General features: G+C 36.0%; 1 protein-coding gene across 1 annotated transcript in view; it reads left to right on the top strand.

The window, feature by feature from the left end:
* The window catches only part of PRMT8 (protein arginine methyltransferase 8), a gene marked incomplete at its 5' end in the record, with an annotated part of 31,475 nt that extends 15,560 nt beyond the window's left edge, over positions 1 to 15,915 (top strand). Inside the window, 6 exons of the mRNA XM_042866845.1 lie at positions 1,972 to 2,114; positions 2,520 to 2,607; positions 6,147 to 6,262; positions 9,121 to 9,271; positions 12,604 to 12,725; positions 14,481 to 15,915. Coding sequence (XP_042722779.1) covers positions 1,972 to 2,114; positions 2,520 to 2,607; positions 6,147 to 6,262; positions 9,121 to 9,271; positions 12,604 to 12,725; positions 14,481 to 14,564 — 704 coding nt within the window. The remainder of the gene's footprint in view (positions 1 to 1,971; positions 2,115 to 2,519; positions 2,608 to 6,146; positions 6,263 to 9,120; positions 9,272 to 12,603; positions 12,726 to 14,480) is intronic.
* Between the last annotated feature and the right edge of the window lie 2,140 nt (positions 15,916 to 18,055).

The following is an 18,055-nucleotide window of genomic DNA, read 5'->3' as shown; positions in this document are numbered from 1 at the left end:
AGGCTGCATGATAATGAGGAACATCTAAGGTCATCTCTACTGAAGGGAAGAAGTCCCCCATCTCTTTTCCTTTCCTTCCTACTCTTTATTTCTGGATTACCTTGTTCTAGCACTGTCATCTAGTAGGCCACCCCACTGTCAGATTCATTTCACTACCTGGTGAGTTCGAATGGCTCCAAGAAGGATCCAGTGTGATCCAGAGGTTAGTCTTCTCCATACTTTTTCCAGGGAGAAATTCTCATTTAAATAGGAAAAAGTCCTAGAAAAATGAGACTGCTCTGCTGTGGCAGGAGATTGGCTGATTTACAGTTTACACTGACATACATTTAATTTAATGTGAGCAGGTACTGAGTCAAAGGATCTTATTGCTTATGGCAATTTTTCCTGATGTACTGATGTAATACAGCTGGGGACAGCACAGTTTGTTCTCAGATGGTGCCTAATGATGTTTCATCAAAGTAAAGGGAGGTGGGAGGAACTATTCATGCTTTGGCTGTTCTTTGTGTAAACATATGGCTTCAAAGTCTGCAGATGTGTCACACTGGCAGCTGTTAACAGCCCTAATATTCATGCCAAAATAGTGGAGGCAGTGAACGTTCTCAGGAAAAAAAAAGTGAACTGGAGAGAATTCAATTCATGGCAGGAGCATATAAACACAAAGAGTCTGTAACATATTAACCAATTAACTATTGACCTGCAAAAACTGCAAAAGGAAGGAGTTTAACAAATGAAAATGAGGAGGAAACTGTATTCTCATCCAGGCTGGGTCCTCTAACTAGTTGACACTTTATGTTATCTGTTTGAATGAGAACTTGCAAACTTCATAGAAGGCCAATCTGTTTTTGCTTATTGTGAAAATATAGTAGCCATATCTGGTTAGAGTATGACTAATACTGCATGTATTTTGGAAGAATAGAACCTCATTTTTCCTGGGCTAAGTTCTAAAATTGCTGAACAGCTTACCTAGTTACAGCTAAATAAAGGTACCTTACTTCTCCCCACACTAAATGTTGACCGCTTTCAACAATAAAGCTTACCACCAATAAAAATTGCCGGATACTAAGAGTTATACAGTTATGCAGCCCATTATTATATGAAAGTAAAATTTTCCCTAGTCTTCCAGAATTTAAAGTGCATCTATTGCCTTCTCAAGGTAACAAACTTACAAAACACAAAACCACTAGACTTTGCCCCCTGCAACAAAGAATAGCAGACAAACCCAAGCTAAAAAATATTTTTCTGAAGAATTTAGTCTGTGTTAGAAAATAGAAGATACATGAAAAACATTCAAGAATGATTGGAGAATAGTGTGATGATCCCAACAGGACATTGTTTGTTACAACTGGATATGGACTAGTACTTAATTTTTAGTATTTACTTAACAAATATTTTTTCATGACAGAACTGTGTTGGTACAACTTTCCTTGTTCGCATACAGTCAGGCTGGATTTGACTTTCTCAACTGAGTCAACTTCCCATGATTCACACGCTGTCTCAGTTTTCTCACTGTAAAGTCAGAATAGTACTTGAAAAGCAGATGAGAATTACATTTTAGCTCCGTTAATCTCTAATATCTCAATAATGAGATCAGACGTGTAATTCTACAAGAATGTTTAAATATTTTAAGTGGATTATTTGCACTACTTTGTTAATAATCTAGAAAACGAAATTTATTAGGGCATGAAAAACGAGATCATGCAAGTAAACAGGGTAAGTAAGATCTTTCTTCTTTTTGTTTTTATATATGTGCTCTATTAGTGTGGTGGTGTTTTTTTCCATTTATGCTAAAAGTGATGCTTACTGAAGAAAACTTTAAAATAACGTAAAGGTTATCGGAGTCCTGTGAGATCATTCCTAATCTGCAGGCGGTCAAGAAGAGAATGATATTGAAAAAGTCAACCTGACTTTCACTAGCAAGGAAGTCAGGTGTTTTATTACGTGAAACGTATTTCTTTGGATTCTTTTTTTCAGTAATCACAATATTTAAAGGTAAAGTGGAAGAAGTTGAATTACCTGTGGATAAAGTAGACATCATTATCAGCGAGTGGATGGGTTATTGTCTTTTCTATGAGTCAATGTTAAACACAGTCATCTTCGCACGAGATAAATGGCTGGTAGGTGCCCTGCATTTTATGCTCCTCTCTGAAACAGTCAACACTTCTTTTCTGACTACAAGCCTTCCTTCTCCTACTGTTCTCATAACAAAAGACAGTTACATCTCCAATACAATTTTGTAGGCTTTAATGGAAAAGAAAAGAAAACAAAACAAAAAACCAAAAATTCTCAATAAAGGAGATTTGGTTTTGATTGACTGCCGCTGAAATTCATATAGGCATTCTATAATAGCATTGCTACAGGATGCAAGATTTGCTGACATTAAAGCTGATGTGACAATCTGAAGTAAAACAGAAAAGGCATGCAAGAGATGCTTGTCTGTTTTTTGTATGTGCAGTTCAAAATGTGATGTCTTTGTCAGGTGAATAGATTACGAGATCCATTTCCCCACAGTTCATCAACAGAAACCAGGAGGGCTAATGTTTCCAGACCGAGCTGCTTTGTACGTGGTAGCAATTGAAGACAGACAATACAAGGACTTCAAAATTCACTGTGAGTACATGCCTAAGAATAACCATTTTCTGCTGTTATTTACCTAAAATATTTGACTTACATTTGCCTTCTGTAATCTCCTTACCAACAACATTTTGCAAAAGCCAAGAATTCATACTAGCCAGGCAGAATTCCAATACAAACAAAAACAAAAATTCTAGTCTGATGAAAAATTAAGTAAATTTTCAATAATTTAAAGTCTGCAAAGGACAGACACATGAATGATACAATGTTTACAGCTTTATTAATAGCTCTAAATCTATTTTAAGATGTGTATTTTAGGAGATTTAGTTTCGTTGTTGATTTTGTAAATATCCCACATTAAAATTTTAAAAAATTAAATATCCCTTCATTAAAATTAGAATCACAGAATGGTCTGAGTTTGAAGGAACCTTAAATATCATCTAGTTTGAACTCCCTGCCATGCTAAGCGATGCTTACTCTACATCACACTGCTTAAAAACTCATCCAACTTAGCCTTTAACACTTCCAGGAAAGAGGCACCTATAGGTACAACTTCTCTGGGCAACATCTTTCAGTGCCCCATCACAGTCACAGTAAGGAATTTCCTCTTAACATCTAAGATGAATCTGCCCCCTTTTATTTAAAATCATAAAGCACTTTGTAGTGAACACTTCGAAAAAGAGAATTCTTGTCATTTGGGTGCTGTTTTTGTTGTTTGTTTTGTTTTTAATAAAAATAACAACAGAAAAAATTAACTTGATGCATTTGAACTGTAAAGATTAAGAAATAAGTGTCAAAATTACATTTCACTAATAAATTGTCAGGGAGAAAAAACATGTAATACTTTTTAAAGCACTTCGTATTAGCATTTTTAAATAAAAAATAAGGATCATAATTTTCCATTTAATGTGAAAAAGACCAAAGGTTTTTTGCTTTTGCTTCATGGATGCATAAAATTAACCTGGCATTTACATTTAATTTTTTTGCCTTAGGTTTCATTGAATAACTTGTGCTTTAATTGACCTGTAGAGGTTATCTTCTTCAACCTCCTACTCAATGCACACTAAATTTCAAAACTAAATCGGGTCATACAGAACCCAGTCCAGCAGAGTTCAGAGACAGGGATTCCTTATTTTCTCTAAGCTGTTGTGTTAACGCTAAAGTACCTTCAAGAGTAAACATGTTTATGAACATTCAGCCAGAATTTTCCATTCTGAAATTGCATCCACTGTCTCTTGTCACCTCAAACACAGTTTTCCTGGAAATACTTCATATCTGAGTGCTTCACTTTTATCACTGCTGTGTCATAATCCTAGTTCACATTCAATTTATAATCCCCCAGATCTCCCAAGTCCTGGATTTATTTGGTCATAATAGTTTTGATGAAAGAAACAAATTCTACATTGCTTTTTTTTTTTTCCCCCACTTTTTTATTTTTTTCTTTTCGACTCTTATTTATTTACTTCTGAGAGTTTGTCAATTTCACTTATAGGCATTTTTTGTTTTAGAAGGCAGGGGAAGGGGGGAAGGGGGAACCACAAAAATTCCTAAGCAGCTTTGTTAATAAAAGATATACACAGAAGTTTCAGCAAAATTTGTTGGTCCAGTCCACCTACAGATGAAAATGCCTAATTCCTCCTTTTCCTCTAAAATTCCTCTCAGAAAAAATCAAATTCAGTTTCAATACATAGAACTGCAATGCATATGGGTCATCACGGGTCAAAAGCAACTCGAGTGCAGTAAGGCAGTGAAAAAAATGTTTCTGTAAGTGCCAGGTAAAATTGTATCAACTCCTCAAGCATTTCCCAGGTTATTCTCTTCTCTTGTGGTGACCTTAACAGTTAAATTCATTACAAAATTTACAGATTCAGAAGGATGCATGTGGCATCCATTCTGAAAAAGATTCAAAGACATTTTGGGCTAAGAACTCCTTTATTGCACTTTTCTTTCAAACTCCTTCCTTTCTAGGCTTTGAGTTTTGTTCTTATCTCAGGATTTAACTCTTCTTTTTTTATACTTTGAAAATCTTCAGGTTTTATTTTCTCTTCTAAAATGTTGTTTTTCTTTAAGACACTTTCTTTTCTGATTTCACCTGATTTCCCTCACTTTTTATACCTCCAGTGTTTACTCTGTAACTTCTTAGTTATTTCCATCTCACTCATAGCTGCACTGCCATCTTGCCTCTTTTCAATTTGTAACTCCTTGATCGTATCTTCTTACATTTCCTCTTTTTCCTCTTTTTTCTCTCTTAAGATGGGGGAGAAAATCTTGCCTTCATGTGAGCTTGAGGTCTGAACTTTTCAAAGTACCTTCAAAAGCCAGCAAATGAAGTAATAAAATATAAGACTTCTAAAAAACATCTGATGTCTCAAACTTGTAATACCACAGAGGACTACTATAGTCAATTAGTCTTATTTCCTACAAATTGTAAAATATCTTTCCTTATCTTTTATCTCCTTACTCCTTTGACAGGTTTCTAACATAGACTGTAGCATGCACTCAATGACATTTCATGTAGGCTGAAATACACCAAAAGAATTTTTTTCCTCAATGTTTCCTAGGTGATGATGATTTTCCTAGGTCTGACTAATCATATAAAAACAACTGGCTTCTCAAAATAGAATCTGAAGTTCCTTCGGTCATAACCTACTTGGAACACCAGTACCACAGTTATGGGGAGGAAGAAATAATTGGAAAAAAAAAAAAAAACACAAAAACAAACAAACAAACAAAAAAAAAAGCCACCAATGTATTTTACACTTGTCCAAATAGTATAATTGTTATATATTCACTGAATTTTTCTAGCCAGCCTTCTACTCAACACAGGCTGTAATGCCCAGTGACGTTTATGACGTTGTTTTTAGACTTTCAAATAGACTGCTGAATTAAACCTGATTCACGTGATAAGAATATTTCATGTTTTTTGAAGTTTTCATTTTGTGAATCAATCTTAAACGTAGAGCCAGTTTACTTTTCCCTAAGTTACTATTAATTCAAGGAAAAAAAAAACAAAAACACTCAGCAAGTTTAAATGCTGGAGATCAGCATGGATTTAAAATAGTTTAGAGGAAGGATACTTTGCTTTTTGCCATGATGTCAATGCAGATTAGATCTTGAATCTCCCAAATGCTGAAACACACATGAAATTCTACTTCTGTCACTAATTTGCTTCTTAAAGAGCATATGTAAAACTGAATAGCAACCTAAAAATTCCCAGATGAATATGAAAGGATAGAATACATTTCTAGGCCTCGGTCTGACACGTTATATAATTTTGAGCAACACTCCCAAATATCTAGAACTCTGAACAATCATCAAGTCTCGTAACAGAGTTTAGGGTGGGGGCATCCAAAAACACAGGCCACTTGTTAAAAGATGTACATCAATGTTTATTTTGCCACAACTGCATTATCTATAAAATAGCAGCAATGACATGGACAATTGTGGCACCTCAGCAAAGAGTTAATGAGAACAAAATCAGCTAATCATAGAAATACTTTCAAAGGAAATATGCTTGAGAAGCAAAAAATATTTATATTACTGCTGGTTTCTAACACATCCATTTGCATTGACAGGGTGGGAGAATGTGTACGGCTTTGACATGACCTGTATTAGGGATGTTGCCATGAAGGAGCCTTTGGTGGACATAGTAGATCCAAAGCAAGTGGTGACCAATGCCTGTTTAATAAAGGTTTGGTAATTCCAAATTTATCTAACTACGAATGTTTACATCTAACTGTAGGATTCTTTGGAAACCTGCTGCTTTTGCTTTACTAATATCTTCGTACGCTTCTAACTAGCCAGACAAGCCATCACCGTAGAATACTATCACAGTAAGACAAATTTTTAGAAATTTTAAAATTAGTTCAAATTAGTTTAAAAATAGAGTAAATTGGTATGTTGCACATGCTCAGCTGTCAGCTAAACTAAGCAGTACATATTATGGAATGCCTCAAAGTGAGACGCTCCTTATAACTCCACTCATTGGACTACTTCTATAAATGGTTGTCAAACTGTAACTTAAACTCTTCGAATTATAATGTGCAAATACTGGATAGAGACATGATGTATTAAATATGAATTCTAGTTGCCTTACCTTCTTGTAAACAGAGGCTGAAAATTACCAACGGCAAGCTGCTGAGGAAGAGTAAATTATTTCTGTTTGTAGTTTACGAATTGCTTGGTTCTGATGAAGTAACTCTAGTTTATTCCAGACAATGAAATCAGAATTGGAACCTAATTTTTGTGAACATTCCTAATTCTTAGGCTTATCCAGAATGTTGCTGTTCTCTCCCAGTACCAAGTCTTGCGGACAGAGATTAACTTGTACCCTCTTGTACATAAAAGACAGAATGGTCACAAAACCAGGTTAGAAGTCTGTAGCTACAGGAACATGTGAAAGCTCTAAAATTCCTCTCACGTGCAGGAATCCTCGAGATGTGGGACTACTCACATGAATAAAGATTTCTGTTTCAATAGGAGCAATGGAATCAGGTCAATGAAGCAGAAGTTTGCTCATTCACCACAAAGACTCAGTTCCTTTTCATTCTCTGGTTAACTACAATCATTATTCAATCATTTTTCCATTAAGTTATTTAAAATGAAATGTGGTAAATCACAACTCTTCTACTTATTTTATTCAAAGCTTTTATCCCCTGAACTGTTAGTAATGTTCAATGAACTGTGTACTTTAGTAGAACATATAAACATATACTTGACAGAATAAGAGGATCAGCAAAACCAGGATCAGGCCAGGCTCAAAAATAAGCTAATTAACCCCCTGCAAAGTTTAATATCCTGCATACTAATAAAAAAAATAGATGTAAAAAGCATGTTTCTGTTCTTAGAATACCCTTCAAAAGTGAAACAATTTTACCCAGAACTTAATATTTCTGAAACACTTAAAGTATTTGAATATGTAGGTAGTAGATGTTTTTTCTGTATTGGATAGGTGGAATATTTGGGAATCTAATGTAAAACATAATGAAGAAACTTGCATTACTGTGCTTCTGCTGGCACTTACGCCTAAATAAAAAAGAAATCTCTCTCCTGACTGCCTAGGAATTGGTTCACTGCACACAGGATTAAAAAAAAAATCCACTTTTCAGACAAAAAAAACTGTAGTGAGTCATGGTTACATAGAAATGTACTAGAATCATTTTCATTATATTCAGATTATTTTTGAATGTTTCAAATAGACAGGTAGACCAAACCAATAACTTGCACAAATCATCTCACCATAAGTTTTCAGTTTATCAGACAGATATGAAATGTACAGAGAGTCACAGAGTCCAGGAACTGAAATATGGTTGTACTTTTAACGCTTATTTGTACACGGTTCTCTTAGGTTATAAAGTATAAGTAAGATCCCTCTATTCTGCATGGACATTCTAATCTCTGCTCTCCATTCCTGAAGTGTAAGTCTGAAGTAATGCTGGTGAAATCAATGATATGATTAACAGTTTACATTGATGCAGTAGAGGAATCCTGGATTTCTGCCTACAAAATATTTATGGATAGCATGGATAATTTTGTTGTTGAAACTGATTTTCCTAATAACAGAAATCAAAGTATTTTGAGATCTCCTGCTAATTATGCCCTGACAAAGATAGTGAAGCTTGAGATACTTACAAGAATATCAAAAAGTAAATTGATAGGAAAGACATTCCAATGCTATGGAAAATAATTGATAATATTTCTATATATATGACTTAGTAATATACCTATCAATCTTATACCTATCAATCAGTATCAATCTTGGAAGCATCCCTGATAAAACCTAAATAAATACCTAGCTGGGAAAATCAGATCAATTAAAAAAAAAAAAAAAGTTTAAGCCTTGAAAAGCGTGATTTAAATATCAATAGAAATAAGCAATCTTGTAGACTCATCTTTGCTCCAAACAATTTACAGAATCTGCTTTTGTATAGTTGAAGGGTAATATCTCTCTGCCTGCTAATTAGAAACCTTTGTCTGACACAAGATTAGAAAACATTACCAGCAAAAACCAGTCTCCTCAAATGACTCAAGTGTTTTGACTGCTTAACACAACATAGTCACAGAATATCCCTCCCAGAAAAGCGCAAACAAATCAGAGGTTTGTTTTTACTTTAAAAACAAAAAAAAAACAAAAAAAAACAAAAAAAAACAAATAACAAAAAACCCTACCATCTTACGCTGACTGCACCAGAGAGGAAAGATCTTAAAACTGGGTTACATATCTCCATTTCAGCATCCATCGAACCTATATTTATCAAAGTATCATTTTACCTTAGTTTTCTCCAGCACCTGTCATTCCTCCCTCCCATTCCAAAGGGCACACTCTCTTCTATGACTGGCCTCTCTTATCATAGAGTCAGCTCAGTCAGGTAGCTGGACCATTTGCTGATTTAATATATTCAATTGTACCATGAATTTCTTACAGCATAAATGATCACTAGTTATCTTGGTTGTTGATCATTAAATAAAATGCTTAAGTACATCACCTTAACAGTTACCTTAGTCACAGACATCTCAATCTAAAGAGTTACTTCATTCTCTTCAAAACAGGAAGTAGATATTTATACAGTGAAGACTGAAGAACTGGCATTTACTTCAGCATTCTGCCTCCAAATTCAGCGTAATGATTACATTCATGCATTGGTCACCTACTTTAATATTGAATTTACAAAGTGCCACAAAAAGATGGGATTTTCTACAGGTAATCCCTACTTTTGTTCTATTTCAAACTGTTTGTCAGTACTGCTGGTCAGATGGTACATGAGGGTTTACTGTAACAAAAAGTTTTCATTTCAGTGATAAAAACTATCATCCTTGAAGGAAGTGATCAGGATAGAGAAAGGACAATTGTAGAAATTCTGCAAAAGCAGTGGCAGTATTTCACATAGCTACCAATCTTACAGCTCAGAAAGAACTATAATCCTGGAGTTCGTGCTCATCAGCAGTTATAGTCTTGCTCCAGTTTATAGGAGGGAGATGAGGTTCTTTTAATATCTGTATACCTGGCGTGAGATTAAGAAACAACAGTTCATATGTTAGCCCAACCAGTTTATTATAAATCCTAATCAGGCAGGCAGGGAAGGAGGGCGATAGAAAAGATAGGAAAGAAACAAGAATTGTGTAAAGCGGGGACAGCCACCACCAGGATCCAGCAGCGGTCCCATTGCACGACGAAGGTCCAAGGCAAAAGCACCAGGGGGTGGGGGGAGAGCAGCAGAGTGGCCGGCCTTGGGCAGCAAGCAGGTAGCAAGAGACAGTCGCGGAGCCAATCCGGGAGGAAGCAGCACAACTCAGGTAGCAGGCCCAGGAAAGTCCGTCAGCATGCAGGAATTCCGTAGTGAGGAATCTGAAGGCAGACGCCTTTGTTCTTCTTCAGCATTGTGGCAGTGTGCAGAGCAAGTCCAGGAGGGAGAGTGGCAGGTCGTGAGGCTTCTCATGGCAGAAACCTCTTCCTCATGAGGAATCTGTTGCCAGAAAACCTAAACCTCCTGATTGTAGGTCCCCATTTTATCCTCCTTTTTCTGCCTATGTGACATCCCTGGGTGCTTGAGCAAGAGTCATGTGAGTATCCCCTGAGATGGCCATCTTCCTCGAGATAAGCCCACACAAAAGACGGCTTCACGGCCATTAAGCTGCAGCTTATCTCGCTCTCGTTGCCCCTGGCCTTGTCCATCTGCGCCCTTCAGACAAAGGATTTCTCAACCCCTGCCCTGGACTTGCCCTGGAGATTTCTCAACTTGCCTGGACTTGTTCATCTGTGTCTCCAACAAGCTTTGAGACAATGATGTAAAATAATAATCTCTTACAGTATCTTAATCCTATATCACATTTCTTGCGGGAAACAAGGAACAAGAGATTGTTGCCTCAGTAAGAAATAGCAGCTCTGGGTCCCAGCTTCCATGAAATCCAAAACTCAACAAAAGTTTCTTACTTGACTCAGAATCTAGAACAAAATTATCAGTTTTTCAATAACATAACCACACACATACTGCTTATGTAAATTGGCTCAATCAATCCATACATGAAACCCTAACTTCCCTAGGTGAGCAGATACTTAAAGGAATAATTGGAATAATTCCAGTCCTGTGCCAGAGTGAGTAAACCAGTGTCACAAGAAACGTAAAAATCTTGCAATTGCTTTAATGATGAGAACAACAAACAGTAGTTACCGGTTGTTACTGGCACCGTTGGTGTAAATGGAATCTAATGTAAGTTAAAAGTTTTTAGAAATATTTTCTTTTTTTCCCCTTGCAGGAGCTTTCAGCTCTTCACTGAGAGTCAAAACTTATGTTTTATTCTTCTAGAATAACCATATGGAAGATATTATTGGTACCTCATTCTTACATTTTTTCATCAAATACATTTCCCTGGTCATTCTACAAAGTCATTATACTGCAGTATTTCTCACACTGTGACAGGTATCAGTGACCAATGACAGGCAAAAGTTATCAGTGCCAGTTCGCTAGGGACTACTTGAACTTCTGTATTTAAATCAAGGATAGAAACAAATATGCAAAACAGAAAAATTAAAATTGCTGAAGAGAAATGACAAGTAAAACAAACAGTACCATTCAATTAAAGTTTAGAGATGTAGTATACGCAGAATTAAACAAAGTAATTCCTGATCAGCCAGCCCTATGCAATAGGAAGAAGTCTGTGAAATAAGTATCCAAATAGACTAATGCCCAAGGCAGAATAAAAAAAAAAAACGTTGGATACATTATTCAAAAATATGCTTGAAATAGTCATTCACAAACAAGTCTTGTCACAAGCAGGTGCTGATTGCAGCTTTACATAAGTGTTGGCTGGGTGGCACTGAACTTCTCTCTAACTGCCCTGAAGTTTGTGGCCAACCGTATGCAACATCAATTATATTCTCCTGTACTGAAACAAGGCAAAAGGCAGTTTTTCTCACCTATTTTAGGACAAGATCACCCTTCTTTGGAGGTAGTCACTTCTTTTTATTAAACTTGATGATGATTTAGCATTGTCATCTCTCTCTGACATTAACTTCATTTCTGCACTGTAGTATTCTGAGAACAGGTGAGAGTTCTAAATTTCGGATAATCCGTTTTAGGTCTCCTTAACTTGAAAAGGCAAGCATTTTCTAAACATCAAGTAGGATAATACTGGAAGTTTTGAAGAATGATTGCAAAGTGTGTGCTGCCATCCTCAGGATTTATAGTATTTTTTTCTCCTCCAAATACAAAGAGCAGCAACGGAATTTTTTGGGGAAAAAAACCTGAATACAAAATAGTTGAATAGCGTGTGCTTGGTCCTGAAGACAAACAGAAAACGAAGACAAACCAAAGCAAGCATTCAATTCTAATAGAATTAATTAATTAAAATACTTGTGCAAAGGAACCCCAGATTTAACTAAGACTAGCACTTGGCAAAATTTATCGTTTAGTTCTAAATTTAAAGGGCATCAAAGTGGTTCTACTAAGAGAGATTAGGAATTCACTTAGGCTGGTATCCATTTCTGTCAATCATCCATAGCATATGATGTTTGAAAAAAAAAAAAAACAAAAAAAAACAAAAAAAAACAGGTTCAAATGCCTTTTCCCCAGACATGTTCTCCTGAAAAATCTCTGTTTTGTACTCTTTCAGCATGGTGAATCAAAGATTTCTTCTGTGGTTAGCATTTCATGCACAATTCTTTGAGATTTTCTGATTTTGAATTAATCTATACTTCTGACATTCAAATAACTTAGTGATGAAGACTTCCCCAACTTGAATGTGTTTAAGTTAATAGGAATGCATACAGAAAGTGCCTGTCATGCTCACTAACATTCTTCTTGGAATCCCTCTTGCTGTCTGTAATCACATCTAACACATTCCAGTAAAACTTGGATGAAAAACCCACTGTCAGTCAATAGAATCACAGTTGCTATGATTGTCCTTAAGCTCAACTATTAATACTGTATATGAGTTAAAAGTATTATAGGCCCTTTTTCGTTTGTTTGAAAGTCTTAATTTGAATTAAGGACAAAGACCAAATTTCTTTAAATAAAGCCCATATATGTTTTCTAGCACCTGATGCTCCCTATACTCACTGGAAGCAAACTGTCTTCTACTTAGAAGACTATTTAACTGTGAGACGAGGAGAAGAAATCTATGGGACAATATCCATGAAACCAAACGCAAAAAATGTGGTAAGTCAGCATCACTGCTTCTAATTCCAACGCTACTGATGACAAATAATAATCAGCAGTAATTAAATTGTGTATGAGTAAAACACCGAGTACGCTAAAAACACTAAATTTGTGTATTTTAGTAAAAGCTGTATTCATAGCTTCACCAAAACTGGTGACAGCAATGATAACATAGTGCTTACATTACAGAAGACAGCTTGCAAACCAGCTAGCAAGAGAAGGAAGAAATCGTCCAGCTACATCACCAGGTCCGCTGCCCTCTGAAATAATTAGAATCATAGGTTGTGAAAAAAAGCAGGCAAGGGTTTCTCCATACTGTCACTAAAATCAGAAATAAGAGCCCCCTACCAGTACAGAATGATTGAGGAAATCCTATACTTAGAGCCACATTTTCCACTCAGCACCCAAGAATTCACCTTTCAGGAAATTAAGTAACAGATTCCAGTTGCTTCTGTATGAACTCACTACTCAAACTCACTATGGTTATTTCAAATTGTGGCTGTCTATAGGAAATATTGATGTTTTGTTCAAGACCAAAGCCAAAACATGATAGATATCACTCTATGATGACCAAGAACTTCCTCAATTTGTCTGCTATGGGCTGATGTCTTGAGTTAGGGCTTCTTTTAGCTTATGAGGAGACTATGGGACAGAGTCTGATGGACAACCACTACCAGTATAGAAAAGCAAGATATGAGAAGTATTGCTTCCATGAGAAACTGTGGTACCATTTTCTGCCAAAACCCTTTAATGTAATCTCCTTGGTTTTTATTACTGCAATTGTCGCATACTGCCATTAATATAGTGTGATAATAATCCATTCAAGCTGTCATTGTAATTGTTGGAACATTGTATTCATTGACTGCAGTGAATCTTAACATTCCATTGCTTTCTTTTATTGCATGACTTGTCCTATTTTTTTCTACCAAAACTAAATTGTATACAATTTTCATGAAAGTGTTGATGCATAGGAAGAATTAAACACGAATTAAGCCTAGCATTAAAACAATCACTTTCACTTCTGAAACTTACTCCTTGCTGTGAGAATACAGGCGGACAGTGTGATTCCCGCTTTAATGTTGTCTTCAGGTGGCATGGAAACATTTTCTTTTGCATTGAATGTGTCAGTCCATTGCCCTTTTCTCGAGGAAAAAACAAAAATCAAATTTGTTCTCACAACACCTATTGCAGGCGGTAAAATGAAAATCTTCTTAATAGTTATCATAAGACAGACTATCTTAGTATTCTTAGATTAAAAATTATTTCTTAGCACTTGGACCTTCTGAAATATGAAGTCTTCCAAAAGCCTGTAGGGAGACACCTTCATCATTTTGAGAGACTGTGTTGTGCCTCTTTCCAAAAAAACAAAGAAAAATAATGACTAAGGACTGGTCTACAATGGTAAGTTTACCTAATCTGTTCTGGAATAGCTGTTCGATTGAAGACCCTTTACTCAATGAGATATGCTTTTAAAAATTATAGGATACTTACAACAGCACAGTATTTCAGAAACCTTCTAATTGTAACCAGGACAGTAAAGCAGTCTTGAGAAGAATACAATATACCTTAAACAAAGATTACATGGTGACATTATACTTCTTACATCCTGCTTTTTCAATGCTAGCAACATTTCAAAACAAAAGAACTCAGAAACCACGGCATGTAACTCTTAAGACTGCGGGTCTTTTCAAACTGAGCAATAACTGAATTCAAACACTGGATTTATGGTCTTGCTTACATTTACATCTTCTACAGCGCGACCTGGATTTCACCGTAGACTTGGATTTTAAAGGACAGCTATGTGAAGCATCAGTATCTAATGACTACAAAATGCGCTAGCAAGAAACCTTTCAGAGAGATGAAATGAATTCTGTGAAATCTTGAACTGCTGAACTTCAAGCTAGGAGCAAATGCTTGCACGATTACTATATTAAATATTAGAATGTTTACTCCAGTGGAAAGTGGTAACATGATCCCTCCTACAGATGGTATAGAAGGTTGGGATCCCACCATAAATGTACAACATACGGAACTACAGCTCTTGTCAAATATACGGGGAAAACAAAGAACAGAATTGAGTGTTCTGTTTGACTTTAGGATGCCAGAAGATGCATATAAAATTGTACTATTTATAATGAATTTCTGGTTCTTCCAAGCTTTGCATGTTACAAGTTGATTAGGGCAGTTTCTTCAATGTAGAAGACCACTAAAAGACATTATAGCTGGACTTACGTTCAATATAAATACTATATAATATAGTATAAAATAGTATATTATAATATGATATATATTGTACATGAGAAAAATGTTTATTCGTAATAGGAACTCATTTTGTGATTACTTAATTTTAACTATGCAGTTATGGAAAGATGATATCACTACTCTAGACAGCGCTACTTTTCAGCTCTAATTAACTGCCTAAATTATAGCTTTGGGAAATACTCTGAGCAAAATGTAGGTAAGAGCTGGGAATTTATAAAGGATCAGCAAACATCTCTTAGAATATCATCTGGAAACTGGACCATGAATTGTAAAATTCACTTTCATAACTGAATGTTTGTTAGAGCTTTAAAGAACATCAGCTTGCAAATATCCTGTGGTGAGTTCCTATAGGTGGATTTTGCATGAGACCTTCTGAAATCAGGCACATAGTACTTAAATGTGATGAATGCAAAGTCTCTGAAATGGTGGGTAATTCATGTTTTGTGGCCATGTAGTTTTTGCCCATTTGAGTTCTCTGCAAGATTCTAAATACAGAATCATTTTAAAAACTAGAGTTTTTCTTTCATTAATGTTTCAGATAAGTTTTAAATTGCAAATACTATTCTCAAGGGGTGCAGTGGTATGCTGGAATGAGTTAATGTCTCAAATAAATATATATTGCTTCCAATATTACTAAGATGTCTGTAGCTTCCCCATCCTCTTACACTCCTTGTTTTTCTTACAAAATCTTATGCTTATAGGTAAATATTGACTGTAATTATTCACATGTATTTTTACTGTATGAAAGCTGACCATGGAATCACAAGTAATTTGTCAAAAAGTGAATCATCAGTTCTAAATATGCATCTTCTAGTCTCTAGTGCAGTGCACCGCATCATGTTCCATCATATATTGGATGAGATTATTTTTTGCCTGAAAAATCTTTTTAATCACCTATAAATAAAGCTTACGTGAATATACAAGCAAACAGTGTTGCTCAACAGTAAGTTTTTTGTAGGTTCTTATTTTGCCAGTATAAGTTTGTCAGCTTCTTACTTTCCAGAATATATTTCTATTGCTTTTCCCTTCATGAAAACGGTACAGTACCTCCATTTTAATGTAATATCTAAGAATTACGGTCTAGGGATTGTACCACATGGTATCTATGGAGAATGAAATTAAACTATAATTTAGCAGAAAAATGCAGTTTGCATTGCAGTTCCTTGCAGTTCCTTTAAAGCACTTCATTTCATATTCCCGGAATGAGGGTAAACTACTTTCCTCACCAAATTACTGGCATTTTTTTTTTTTTTCCTGTCAAATACTGCTGTCATTTTCAAGGAATCAGCTCGTAACAGCACTTTGAGTGAGGGCTTGGAACATAAAATCTTCAAGAAATACCTTTCTGTCAAGTTCATGACTTCATGAATCTAGGACTTCAAGGTAAGGAATTCTACCAGATTTTTTTCCTCTGTCCCTTCCACTTCTAAAGAGACTCTCAAATTTAAAACAGTGTTTGTTTTTATCTTCTCCTTTTCTGCAAATCACTCAGGTGATTATAACTTAGAGAGGAAAAACTCCGGCTTTGTTTATCTGTCTTACTCCTTGATAGAACTTCAAGCCATGCACTGGTGACTAATTTATTCAGAGATGACGGCAAGATAGGTCATATTTGTCTTTGGAAAACTAACCTTCTACTACTCTTTCACATCACACTGAAAGCATAGCACATGCTTCTCCATCACACGAGCTTAGAGAACATGCTACAGAGCTGGCTATCTTCAAATCACAGTGATCAAAAGACAAAATTAGGCTTCTGAGTTCCATACGCATGTCTCAAACCACTAAGATTCTGAAACCACCAATGAGTTCAGCATACATAGTGTCTGTTATCCTGTCATTAGTGAAACAAATGCAAGATTGACAGCTACATGCGATTAGCTGATAGGCTTTCTTCAGCAATTCAGCAAGTAAAGAACTAATTACAAGTAACTAACACAAGGTCTGAGCCTAACCTTATTAAGATTTGAATAAGAAAGTCAGTCACACACATCAGGATTTAATCCAAGTCACTCAATTTCAAAGCTGTACACTAAAATACTAATGACAAAATGACTTGACTTCTGAAACAGACACATCTTTAAAGCTTTTATTTTACTTTCCACCGATAAGAAAAGAAGATCAAGAGCTGAGCTCAAAGCATAAAATAAATTTAAATATAATAGTAACACATCCCTGATGAGTAATAAATACACCACTGGCAAAATGAGAAAGAAAGTCACTTCTGCCTTGACTGTGATCTTCAAGAAAGTTTATTAAAACTCGTCAGGGATTGTCCTGTCACTTCAAGAACAAAGGAGCATCCAAAGAAGCTAGATCCAAGGTATGCCTCAAAAATGCACTGAGTACAATTTGTATGGGCAGTGCCTATAGAATTAGGGAGGCAGTCCTCACAAATGTTAAGAATACCATTCTACGGTCCTTAAGCTCTTTACAGAACAGTATACTATAACTCGCAAGCATTTATCACTCCCAGTACCAACTAGCTCTTGCCAGATGTTATTAAAGTTAGGAAGAAAATTAACAATATCCCAGGACACAGTAGAGTAAGTGGTAGAGCAAGAAGGCAAAAGAATGACTTGCTGCTTATTAGAATCTGCCTGCTCACTTGTTCAACTGGAGTCAGCTGACAAAGAGAAGAATGTTTTAGCAACAATGATTCCTGCTACATATGAGAAGGTGGGTGAGAGAAAAGGAGAGAGAGAGAGAGAAAGGGAGGGACGCAGAGAAAGAGGGAGGCAGAGGGGGGATATGCAGATGGAGAGAAAGGGATGCAAAGGGGGGGGGGGGGAAGAGAGAGAGAGAGAGAGAGAGAGGATCACGGACACGCAGCAAGAGGGAGATCACGGACACGGATTGATTTACGGAATCGAACTCTATAACCCAGAGTTAGGTTATAAAGCAGGTATGTTTTATTCAGCATTTGGCACCAAGCTGGGTGCAAGGGGGATAGCTCCTCCAAACTTGCACACCATAGGACAAAAGCTTGGTACAGATATAGGCTGAACTAATACATAATCAGTGTTTTTCCCGGAATTCATTACAATTCATTACATTTCCGAGAACCC

Source organism: Lagopus leucura, unplaced genomic scaffold (assembly GCF_019238085.1).
Source record: "Lagopus leucura isolate 7727_CA_CO unplaced genomic scaffold, USGS_WTPT01 Super-Scaffold_100001, whole genome shotgun sequence".
NCBI classification, from domain to species: Eukaryota; Metazoa; Chordata; class Aves; order Galliformes; family Phasianidae; genus Lagopus; species Lagopus leucura.
This window is presented reverse-complemented; position numbering and strand designations above follow the sequence as displayed.